Source organism: Carya illinoinensis, chromosome 6 (genome assembly GCF_018687715.1).
Source record: "Carya illinoinensis cultivar Pawnee chromosome 6, C.illinoinensisPawnee_v1, whole genome shotgun sequence".
In the NCBI taxonomy this organism is placed as follows: Eukaryota; Viridiplantae; Streptophyta; class Magnoliopsida; order Fagales; family Juglandaceae; genus Carya; species Carya illinoinensis.
In genome coordinates this window covers 35,165,741-35,177,684 of record NC_056757.1, presented here as the reverse complement: position 1 = coordinate 35,177,684, position 11,944 = coordinate 35,165,741, and the positions used below count along the sequence as shown (strand labels likewise).

At 37.6% G+C, this 11,944-nt stretch overlaps 3 protein-coding genes and 1 long non-coding RNA gene across 4 annotated transcripts; 1 reads left to right on the top strand and 3 right to left on the bottom strand.

Moving 5' to 3' along the window:
• Positions 1–951: 951 nt before the first annotated feature.
• On the bottom strand, positions 952–2,735 carry LOC122314249 (RING-H2 finger protein ATL52-like). The gene has a single exon (XM_043129727.1). It carries the CDS (start codon positions 2,469–2,471, stop codon positions 1,275–1,277), a length of 1,197 nt encoding a protein of 398 aa, XP_042985661.1. The 5' UTR covers positions 2,472–2,735; the 3' UTR covers positions 952–1,274.
• Positions 2,736–5,055: 2,320 nt separating this feature from the next.
• LOC122314333 lies at positions 5,056–7,191 on the top strand. The gene is made up of 4 exons (XR_006243686.1): positions 5,056–6,196; positions 6,326–6,408; positions 6,495–6,697; positions 6,833–7,191. It is a non-coding gene; the product is annotated as an uncharacterized LOC122314333 (long non-coding RNA).
• Positions 7,192–9,227: 2,036 nt separating this feature from the next.
• On the bottom strand, positions 9,228–9,704 carry LOC122312812 (pectinesterase inhibitor 10-like). Its single transcript, XM_043127462.1, has one exon. The coding sequence runs from the start codon at positions 9,702–9,704 to the stop codon at positions 9,228–9,230; it is 477 nt and encodes a 158-aa protein (XP_042983396.1).
• Positions 9,705–11,356: 1,652 nt separating this feature from the next.
• On the bottom strand, positions 11,357–11,940 carry LOC122312467 (classical arabinogalactan protein 1-like). Its single transcript, XM_043127080.1, has one exon. The coding sequence runs from the start codon at positions 11,843–11,845 to the stop codon at positions 11,480–11,482; it is 366 nt and encodes a 121-aa protein (XP_042983014.1). The 5' UTR covers positions 11,846–11,940; the 3' UTR covers positions 11,357–11,479.
• Positions 11,941–11,944: the final 4 nt, after the last annotated feature.

The following is an 11,944-nucleotide window of genomic DNA, read 5'->3' as shown; positions in this document are numbered from 1 at the left end:
ATAATAGAAAGATGCCTATAGTACAAAATAGAAAATACACCAGAACAGAAAATACACAAGAATATTCCAAAAAGAATTAAAGAGAGGAGTTTCTAGAGGGTTCTTGCAGCAATGGTGACTTGACATCCTTGTGTTCATCTGAGGTGGAGCTCTGCAGCTCAGTGTGCTGAGTCGAGGTTGAGCTGGAGTTCTTTTTAATGTTGTCACTCCAACCCCTCGAGGATGCTCTTATAGCTGGCGAGGGGGAACGAGAGCAGATAGAGAGAAACGGAGACGAGTGACAGAACTTTTTTTAGGATACTCTCCTTGTTTGATATTTGCCCATATTACTTGTATATAATGTTAATTAATAATTAAGGACCTTAATTAATTACTCGTCTATATAAATTTCAAGCTACCATTAATTCTCGCTCGTCTAAAAATCTTCCATGATTTTCAAGTTTATAAGCGATCATGTTCACTTTTATCTTATTTTAAGTGAATTTTTTTAAGGGATTGATTTTAAAATCATGTATCGGACGAATAGCATTTATATATATTTGGCTTCACAGACTAAAATGCATGATCGGAGGTAGTTGGAACTTGGACGGTATGAATCGTACATTTAACAGCCACAGACTTCAAAGGAAACGTCTTATTAGAAATAGAAATCCACATAAATAAATAATTTTTTGACCGAATACTGAAGACTAGAAAGAGATCGCATCCACACGAGGACTATAGGGACATTCACGAATATACCCCCGCACACCATCAAGACCTCAAAGAGCTAATTCAGAGGCTTGAATTATTGGGCAAGGCAAAAGCCCAGAACGATAAGACAATCCTGATCATGTTGTACTCATCTCTTTAGATCAACGTGTTCGATCTGCAGAAACATCTTAAAATAGCAGCAGAACGCATCATTTATGGCAAGATGGCATATATTTATATGCCAGTGAATCGCACAAGTTTACACAAAACCACATAACACTCTCAAAATTATTCAGGCATAGCAAAACTGGAAATAAATTACAATTGTTGGGGCTTCCTTTGAAGCCTGGAAACACGATAAATACAGACTGAACATATTTGCTGAGACGAATCCATTTTGGATCAATCCCAATATCATATTTTCACTGAGAATTTAGGATCTCATGAGCTTTGACTTTTTTCTCTTCTTTGTTTGATGTACGAAAACGAAAATTCTGCAATCTCTCAGCTTGTTGAGAGCTTCAACGAAATGAGTTTTTCCCACAACTCACCTGACACCCCCCATATTACACACACGCATATCAAAAGCTTCGGATAACTGAGTCTCGGTTCTGGCTATAGTTGAATAGCAAGAATTTCCCATTCCAGGAAAACGATCTCTTCATAGAAACGGGCTTATTTGGCAGCGCTCTCCCTTTTGAAGAACTACCCAATAACTTCAATGAATTTCGATTACCCTCGAGCCTCCTCGGAACGATTTTTTTGTTGGATTCGTTCACTTTTATCCCTTGGTTACGCGAATTCCCATGGGAATCCAGTGGAACACGATTTGCAACAGCAAAACGGATCTTTGAAGCTGACAAAGAGTCCAAAGAAACCGATCTTCTCATCGGTTGGATGTCGTTTACATCTTGATTTGAACTCTCAGAAAGTTTCCCATCATTCACAGCAGCTAATTCTCCCTCATCATCTATATCAATCCTTAACTCACGAACCTCATCATCTATTTCTCCATCGGATGCACCGCCACTTTGGGAAATTCCGACCGGGGTTTCTTCCCCTGAGCTGGAATTATTTACATTTACATTAGACTCCGGTGGTGGCGTCTGGACTGTGTTCTTGACTATGGGTGCACGACACATGGGGCAATTGGTGTGTGATCTAAGCCAAGTATCAATACAGGGAACATGAAAAGCATGACTGCACTTGGGCAAAAGTCTAAGAGTCTCATCTTCTTCAAACTCGTTCAAACAAACAGAGCACTCTGCTCCTTCAACAAGCCCTTCACCTCTCTTATACTTACAGACAGCGATCGAACCGATAATCGATGGTTGAAGACCGACGGTACGGATGTACCAGATGGGGTGGTCAAGCACAGGTCCATCTTCTTCATCAAGAAACTCATCCGGCAGGGTCTCCACAGTTTGTGGCTGCGGCCTCCTCCTTGAGTCCCGTCTACCTAAATAGCACCTTGAATAGATAGCATAGCAGCAAACAAACAGAAAAGCGGCGGCGAGAAGTGTGATCGTGGCGATCAAAAAGGGAGAGAATTTATGGTGGGGTTTGTATGACTGATCTTCTAAAGCTGAGGGGGTACCTGGCGGAGGAGGGAACAGAGATGAGATAGAGTATAGGCAGCTATCAGGGCAGACACGCAAATCTAAACATATCTGTGGACAAATTTTTCCAACATTTTCTGCGCTACATGGTGCTTGACACCACTGTGACACGGTTAAATTGATCGCATATTCTATCAGCTTTCTATGCTGTAACCCCATCTCAGAGAGAACAGAGAAGGATTTGGATTTGCGAACAAAGAAAACATCAAGGCAAAACCATGAGGTAGATGGGGAGAGGGAGACAGGAAGGTTAGGTTGATGGATGTTGAACAAAGAGATAGGAAATGGTTCTTGAGAGAGAGACGGGGGGAGGTAGAATCCAGATGGCTTCGTTTGTGATCTTTGAATTTGGAGGATTAGGTGGGTTTGTCGTACTCCTTCCCTTTGTTTTGATCCATCATCCCATTACTGCTTTGACTTTGTTGTTTCATTTGCCTTCTTTGGCGGCGGGCTTCGACTTTATTTATTGGCATCAGCCTCAAATGAAGACTTTGTTACTTTATTTTATAATATTTAATATTATTCAAAAATAAAATGAATTGAATTGAAATTAGACAGAGGTGGGAAAATATATCACTAATGCAAGTGGGAAACATAATGATCCAGGAAAAGATTAAAAAAAAGAAGGGCAATATGGAGGCTGTAAAGAACAAAAAAGTGCTCCTTTTTCTTAAGATGGGCCTCATCCATTCCACAACAAAAGATAAAGAATTTTCAACCCAAACCCAGATCAGGCCGAGTCCTAGACTAACGATTGTGAACAACAATTTTTCTTGGGCCGTTCAATAAAATATTTTGGGCTAGTTTTGAGCCGAATTTAGCCGCAGCCCAAGTCTAAACTCCCTCTCTCTGCGGCACGTACTGGCAAGCAACACGATTCCCTAAAGCAAAGGAAAAAGAGGTCTTTGAAGCCTCGAAATCCAGAGTCCGAAGTTTTAACGTGCAAGGAATACAAATAAAAGCCCTTATCTTGGAGCGGCCAGATCAGATATATGCAGAAACGCTTAGCGTGCTTGAATATTCTTTTGTAGCAACTTTTCCTTAGTCTTTAATTGCAAGCACTCCCACACGTAAACGCCATATATATATATAGGAAAAGTAGATCGAAGCTTCATCGATCCTGCATGGGCACCAAATGAAAGATGCTGTGCAAATATATAATATGCATTAATTTTTCCGACTAATTCATGAAACTCCATCTTGCTTGAATCTCTGTCATATATTTTCGGTGTCGTACTTGATAAAGAGGAAATCAAATCGTTGATCAATATGCTTAGAGCTGGCTGTTCCTTGGTTTCCTGCAAGTCGCGAAGTAGTATTCTCGAACTACTTGGTCGTCATGAGAGGACGTCTTTCTCCAGCTATACATCTCAGCTGCTACACCATCCGGATTTTGCTATGGATCATAAGCTTGGAAATGGCTACTTGATGAACAGAGCAGCTGGGTCGCGGTACTTGTTCAGCACTAAACGGCCAAACGTGGAAAAAACTCCATGACAATACGTACGTAATTATCCTATTTGATCATCATTATAAATTAAGCTCGATCTCGCCCTCCAAATGGCTTTGTTTTTCATAAATGCAAATTAATTAGGACTAAAATAAGACATTCTTACTCGATTCTGGGGTTAAACTGTTAGGAATTTGGACCTCCCAAATTCAACCCCTTAGAATCTACCATTTGCAGGAATAATAAAAAAAATAGAGAAATAATAACAACACAATAAATTTACGTGGAAACTCTAAAACAGGAGAAAAACCACCAGACCCTGAGAAGAAAATTTACTATGTAAAAAATTGTTACAATCATATAATTTTTCTCCTCACCACACTCACAAAACTACCCCACTAGTAAAACTTTAACTTTACACATCTTCTATTTTTACAAAAGGCTAATAGAGGAATTTAACTAAAGTCAAAAGTTATTAAATAAGCTTTCAACTGGTGCACTTAAACTAAGAGGTTAAGTCTCTTATTTATAATCTTAAGGATTTGCTCTTTTGTTATTTCCCACCGGTGTGGGACTAAACTAAGGAGCCAAAAGTCAACAATCTCCACCTTGCGAGTTTGACTAGTCCCACAGCCAAGTTCCACCTTGATGAAGATCTTCATAGTTTCCACTACCATACTTCACTATAAAATCATATCCACTCAGAATAAACCAATTCCAAACATTTCACTTCGGCCCATGTCGAAAAACAACCTTACTGAAAAATTATGGTGTAACTTTCACATTTGGCTTTCCTGAAAGTTCATCAGCCATCGACATGAATTTCCACCACACACCCTGTATCAATGTCAAACCAATGCCTGTGTGCAAACTTGTGGACCCGCTAACATTAACACATCCTCTATCATGACAACTTTGAGAATTAGCGGCATGCCATGAGGATGTACATGTCTCTTTTTAAAGATCAAAATCTTCCATGGAGAGAAACACAACATTAGCATCATTTCCAGTATCTCTATTTACTGACTTGAAGCTACTTGCCGAACCTGCTCCAGCTCTTGGACAATTTTTCTTGATGTGCCCATATTGTCCACACTCCCAGCAGACTACTTTCTTCTTCATGGAGTTCTTTATTTTTCCATTTCCAGCTGTTACCATTACTAAGTTCTCAAGTGAAACATTACTTCCACTACTTAGTCTTTTTTCTTCAAAAAAGATTTTACTGGTAACCTCTGAAAAAATTATTTTCTCCTTCCCATGTTTCAAAATAGGTTTCATATACTCATAGGAAGGTGGAAGAGACCAGATGAGTCTCAAGGCTTGATCTTCATCATCAATTTTAATTCCAATAGCTTCTAGCTCAGCGACAATGCCATTGAAAATGCTTAAATGATCTGAAATAGATGTACCTTCACTCATCCGTAGTGTATGAAACTGCTTCTTCAGGTTCACACGATTTGAGACGCCCTTCATCTGATACAACGCTTCAAGTTTTTCCCAGAGTTCCTTTGCCGTAGATATTCCATGCACATTTGCAAGAATATTTTTAGCCAGGCACAGACGTATCGCACTTGTTGTTCTCAAATCCAGATCCTCCCAATCTTCATCGCTCATTTTAGATCTACTCATTTCATCAGTCACATTAGTACCAGGGCTGACTTCATGTATTGGTCTGCCCTTCAATGCCTTGTGTAATCCTGATTGAATCAAGACATCATTGACTTGTACTTGCCACAAGTCAAAATTGATTCTCTCATCAAATTTCTCCACTTTAAATTTGACAAGATTTGAAGGCCTATTCCTTGACATTGCTTTGATGAATTTTACTGCAGAAATGAATAGTATCTCACTAAGTCAATTCTCAGGAAAAATTGGAGGGTCTCAATGGACACAATTAAAATTTTCAATCTCCTAGACAGAACCTCCTTAGACTGTACATATCCACACTACTATACCAAAATTCTACCCCACAAAAAGAACCTAGTAGCTCTGATACCAATTGTTAGGAATTTGGACCTCCCAAATTCACCCCCTAGAATCTACCCTTTGCAAGAATAACAAAAAAAATAGAGAAATAATAACAATACAAGAAATTTACGTTGAAACTCCAAAACAAGATAAAAACCACTAGACCCAGAGAAAAAAATTCACTATAGGAAAAATTATTACAATCACACAATCTTTCTCCTCACTACACCTATAAAGCTACCTCACTAGTAAAACTTAAACTTTACACATCTTTCCCTTTTACAAAATACTAATAGAAGAATTTAACTAAAATCAAAAGTTACTAGATAAATTTTCAACTGATGTACTTAAACTAAGGAGCCACCGGTGTGAGACTAAACTAAGAAGCCAAAAGTCAACATAAACATGACAAGGGCAAGGTTCAACCACCAGCACCAGCTTCTCCAAAGCTCATATTCCCTCGTTGGTATGTATTCCCTCTGCGATTCGATTTTTCACTGGAAAACAAAGATATATGAGTTCTGCAAAAACAACGTCCAATGACTTTATGTACGAAAAGACTATTGATGAGTTAATTACCCAATTAACCTCACAGGATAAAATGGGTTTTTGGATACGGAGCAACTTTATCGATACCAACATGGAAACAGGATTGGAGGAAACTACTAAGGATTGGAGGTATTTAAGGAACTTGGTCATTAATTTACTCGAAATATTGTTGAAAAGTTCGTTCTTTAATGGAAATGTAAAATTTGTACGTTTAGGAGAGACCGAAATGGTGGTTGAAGAGGTTGAAAGCGTGGCAGAGGTAGTAGAAAAGGTCGCAACTGTGGCAGAGAAGATATCAGCAGAGGTGGCAGACAAACTTCCCGAGAATGGTAAACTCAAGGAAGCAGCTTTGTTTGTGGAACTTGTTTCAAAAGAGGCTGCCCATGATGCTCATCTAACAAAAGATTTCATTCACAAGGTAACCCAAATTTGCTTTATTTTTTTTAATGAGAATGTGTTGAACGGCTGGCACATCTTATATATATATATATATATATATAGTTGGGAAAATCATGTACTAGATAATATTGATCGATTTTGGATCAAAACATAGGTTGATTCATTGAAAGAAGACCTGGAGGCACTACTGGTTGAACCCATGATTGATGAGATTGCAAAGCAAGGATCTCAAGGGAAGTAGTAATGCAATATGGAAATACTCCAAGCTAGGTTGGATATAATGATTCATTCTATTTTGAAACGTTTAAAGCACAGAAATACAAGTCGTTTGACTTTATTTTCTTTGAGCTTTTGTTCTTGCTACATCTAGAAGAGAATTTTTGAGGTGTTCGTCCGGGTCCATCTCAGACCCGGATTGATTGTGATGCAATGCAATTATGGGCCTTTTATTGTAGGCCTGATTGATATGGCCCTTTTATTGTGATGCAATGCATTTATAAGTTCGTGACTAAAGGCAAGGCATGTAAACTTGAATGTGATTGAGCTTGGGCTAATCCAGATGATAGGGATCGATATCGATATCAATTATCGGTCATAATTCCCATGATCCTTGGAGTTTCTCGATTGGTTATCGGGAAATTATTTCAAGCCAACGGTTGTCCTCGGTTGGAGTTTTGGGTTGAGCGACGTACGCAGACTGTTGAGCATTTCGAATTGGGAACCCCAAGAATCGTGCATTGCTTGCCGGCATGCATCCACACCAAGGGGATATGGTGGCATGTTCGATCGTGCGTATCCTTTGGTGGGATTCAAGACATCTTGATATGAGAGGGCTTTTGGCCACCCGAGATTCCTTGTAAAGAGGAAAAAGCCTCTCATTCTTAAGTTGACATTAGCGTAGTTAATGGGATGATACAGGATTTCTAATATCATATGAGAGGAAAAAATTGTTGCAAATTATAATATTTGTAAGGCCATTCAATTCTAATATTGACTAGTACGTACCTTTCCAATATGTATTAGATATATTGAGTACTTTTCCTTAAAAAATGAGATAATATTGTTATATCTCGGATTCAGTACTTAGATTTCTTGCCATTTATGGGATTGACAAGGATTCTAAGGCTTAGTTTTGATACACAAACAATTTCATCTCATCTTATCTTATCTCATTAATATAATTTTTTTAAATTTTTACATAAAATATAATAAATAATTTAACTTTTTCAAATCTCAAAATAATAATAATATTAAAAAATATTTTTTTAATAATTTTTTATTCAACTTTCATTTAAAACCATCTAATCTCATCTCACTATATATATCCAAATTACACCTAGTTAGTATAACCAAACTAGCTCTTTTAAAATATGTAAGTCTGGATGATTTATCAGTGTGATTACACAGCTTATATCTTTTAGATAATTTATATTAAAAATTTTATGTGCATTTACTTTTGTATTAAGAATATATTTGTATTATTAGCTTTCTACCATTCTCTAACGTGATTGGAAAACTGTTTATCATCTCTTTTTAATCACCCAATAATTGAATGTCACATAAGATAATGGTGATTACGAGGATGGTAGATAAAAAATTCTATCTTTTATCTTTTGGAAGAGCTGGCGTTCTTTCGTCTCTCCATCGAGAGTTTGTTGTCAATCAAGACCCTAGTAAAGTTTAGAATTATCGGCAAATGTGAGGGACTTCCTTTAGGGATTCCTCGAGGAGGCCATGCATATATGTTCATCCAAGGCCATGCACTCCCTATTCCAAGAAATTTCATTGACCTAAACAGGCCAGCCTTTAACTTTGTTGGCCAAACCAGAAAAAAATAATATATACGTCACAGCTAAGCTCTTTATAAGTATTTACATATGGATCTCCCAAATATTGGGTACAAGGACCAACTAAAGCAAGGTCTTCTTCCTTTGGAAAACCGAAAAAGAAAAGAAAAGAAAACTAAAGCAACTTAACAATGATGTGCCTTCGGTCCTGTTTTATTCCATCCATTTCCCAGCTCAATGCCTTCTTTTTTCAGAGACTCGTATCATTCAACAATCAACAGAATCAGGACGTACAAAAAACAATGAGACTGTCTCCCATATATAGCTGCTTTCTTTATTTATTTCATCTTTCCTTTTTTTTTTTTTTCCAAATCTCAATGTACTTGGTCTATTCAAGTGTCATTTCGATCATTTTGACAAAAAATTCTACCCTCAAGATCTGGTACATGAACCCACATGAGATTGAATCCGTATCACTCAAAATTCGTCACAAAATAAAACTGGAAGTTACAATATTTCAAGAGACAGAAAACGATCGTAGATTAACAACATGAATAAGCTGATGATAGAACGTAGTAATACATTCTGAGATATGAAATCATACAAAACAAAACATAGTCACGGTAACTAAGCATCCTCAAAAGACGGGCAGACAGAGAGATAGAGAAAAGGAGACGAGAGAGAGAAGGCTAAATAAATACTAATAGATGTAAAATAAACCAGCACAACAGGGCATTCAGAGAAAGATAACAGCCTTAACAGTTAAACAACAAGAGCGGCGGCGAGGAGAGCGACGGCCAGGGAACCAGAGACTGCCAATCTGTTCGAGACAGCGCCGCTTTGTGCAGGGGAAGGCGCTTCAGACGGTGGAGATGCGATCGATGTGGGAGGACTCGCCGGCAACGGAGTAGTAGACGGTGAAGGAAGAGAAGGGGAGTAGGAAGGAGAAAGAGAAAGAGAAGGAGAAGGAGAAGGAGAAAGAGACGAATCACGGGGCGGTGGCGAAGGCGGAAGAGGAGCGGCCTTCGGAGATGGAGAATGGGCCAATGGAGACGACGCCGGAGGTTCCGCTTTTGGAGACGGTGTTAGAGCAGTAGGAATCGATGACGACGGTGGTGGAGTACTTGCAGTACTGGGTGGATACGCTGGAGACCATGCTGGGGTGGAATCGGGAGACAAAGCCAATGTGGAGCCCGCAATCAAGGCCAAAATCAGAACCGCAAAGCTTGCTTGCGCCATTGGCGAGAGAGAGAGAGAGAGAGAGAGAGAGAGAGAGAGAGTTGTGAATAAGAGTTTACGATCGAGTAGCAGAGAAACGAAACGGGGAGGATATATAAAGAATCGTGACAGAGAGAGTCGCGTGGAAGTGAAAATACTTAACGTTAATACGAAGTGTCTGTGCACACAAACATGTGTTTTTCGCATTTTTGGATATATATATATATATATAAAAAGCAATGCTTAAAGTGCTGTCGTTTTTAATTACTGTACATCTTCATACGAGTTTAGTGATATAAGAGTACGCGTCAATTTTTAGATCTAACATTTATTTTCCCAAATAATAAAATTAAGATCGATAAATTAACATTTCGAGTTTGCTGGCATTCGAGATATATGTTGGGGATTTATAAGGGTGTGCTCCACCACTAAGGTAGAGTTGGCAATTCACGTGGGCTCGTATAATTGGTACCACTTTAATCCTTACTTTTATTTTATTTATTTTTTCCAAATCAATAGAACACAAATCATAATTTTGAATTTCGTTCCATCTATTTGTTTTTTTTTTTTTTTAATGTCAGAAAACTTCTTCAAGTTAAGGCTTTTCAAATCTACTCGTACAAAGTAAACTCCAATCTTATGTATGGGTCGGGATTTTTTGTTTTAATGTAAGACTCAGATATACTAAATATTTTTATTTTTTAAACTACATTTCGTTTCATACTGTTCTAATAATAATTTTGTAATTTTCTTAAATTTTGATAAAATTTGTATAAATTTCAAATAGAAAAATTTTATACACCTTATTACCATCTTACTTTCATCCCATTTATTACTATTAAATGATCATACTTCTTTATCATTCAATAATAATGAATGTGTCAAGTCTTACTTAATAGAATAAAAATAAAATGGGAGTATGATTTTCTTAATATTATATTTGATACAATAATATAATATCTATATTTAAAAAAAATCAATATTTATTCATTTTAAAAATCTTCAGTTCTTCTATATATAAATATATATATAATCACACACAAATAATGAATACATGTATAATATACATTTACATATATATATATATATTTCTTTTATTAATTATTAGTTTATATATATACACGCATAATTAATTAACTTACATATACATATATTTTTTTTATTAATTATTAATTTACATATATATCTACACATATATATAATTAATCACGAAACGGTACATCAAAATATACGAAATATTGTTTTCCAGTGCTCCAAGTCGACGACCGCATTTAGGCAGTGTCCCAAACCTCTGAATTCAACCTTGTTAACCAACTCCAGACAAACAAATTTAATTTATTTATTTTTTAAATCGCGTAGGTTACTGCCAACGACAAGCCAATTCAGATTCGAAAATCTGCTCACATGCCGAGTACAACATCCTACCGTAAAGTGATCTAGATTTACAAAATTTTCAGTAGATTCTCATTAATTTTGGAATAATTGCCAGAAGATTATGCATATTTTCGAGTATGGTAAGATGTTATTTTTATTGCCAATATAATTCGTATCCAAATCTTCCTCTGCTTTTTGGTGGATTTACGAATAGACACACTGGCATGATGCCGTTGTGGTCGCTACAATTTCAAGTAATTAAGAATTAATGAAAAGAATAGATCAACTGATAAAAAAAATTCCAGAAAGAATTAAGAAGACTTATATTAATGGCCGAAACAAATAATAAAGTAATTTTTTCACAGACAAATAATTAAAGAATCCATGAACTCGAGGTAAAATACTCCGAGCATTCGAATCCTCTAGATCAACAAAACCCCAGCGGACACGGCGATAACCACAAACCCGGTGAGTGCGAAACAGTTGGAAACGGCACCGCTCTCCGCAGGGCCAGGTGCTTCGGAAGGCGGAGCCAAGATCGATGAGGGAGGGCTTGCCGGAGTTTCGGATGATGCAGGAGGCGGCGAAGACGGAGAGTTCGCGGTGGTGGGAGAGGGCGCAGCTGCTTGAGGAGAAGGTGCAGAAACTGGTGGACTCACCACGGGAGATGAGGCCGGTGTATATTTCTCAGGAGACTGCACAGGAGAAGCCGCCGGAGATTGTGCTGTGGTGGAGGCCAGCAACATTACGGCTAGTAGCATCAAAATGACCATGCTTGACTGAGCCATTATAGAAGTTTCTGTTTTACACTTCACAAAGCAGAGAGAGAGAGAGAGAGAGAGAGAGAGAGAGAGAGAGTTAAGGAATTGTGATGCTGTGAAGATCAT

Bases quoted from the DNA above. Each gene is read 5' to 3' on its own strand.
- LOC122314249 (XM_043129727.1), bottom strand. From the start codon at position 2,471: ATGGGGTTACAGCATAGAAAGCTGATAGAATATGCGATCAATTTAACC.
- LOC122312812 (XM_043127462.1), bottom strand. From the start codon at position 9,704: ATGGCGCAAGCAAGCTTTGCGGTTCTGATTTTGGCCTTGATTGCGGGC.
- LOC122312467 (XM_043127080.1), bottom strand. From the start codon at position 11,845: ATGGCTCAGTCAAGCATGGTCATTTTGATGCTACTAGCCGTAATGTTG.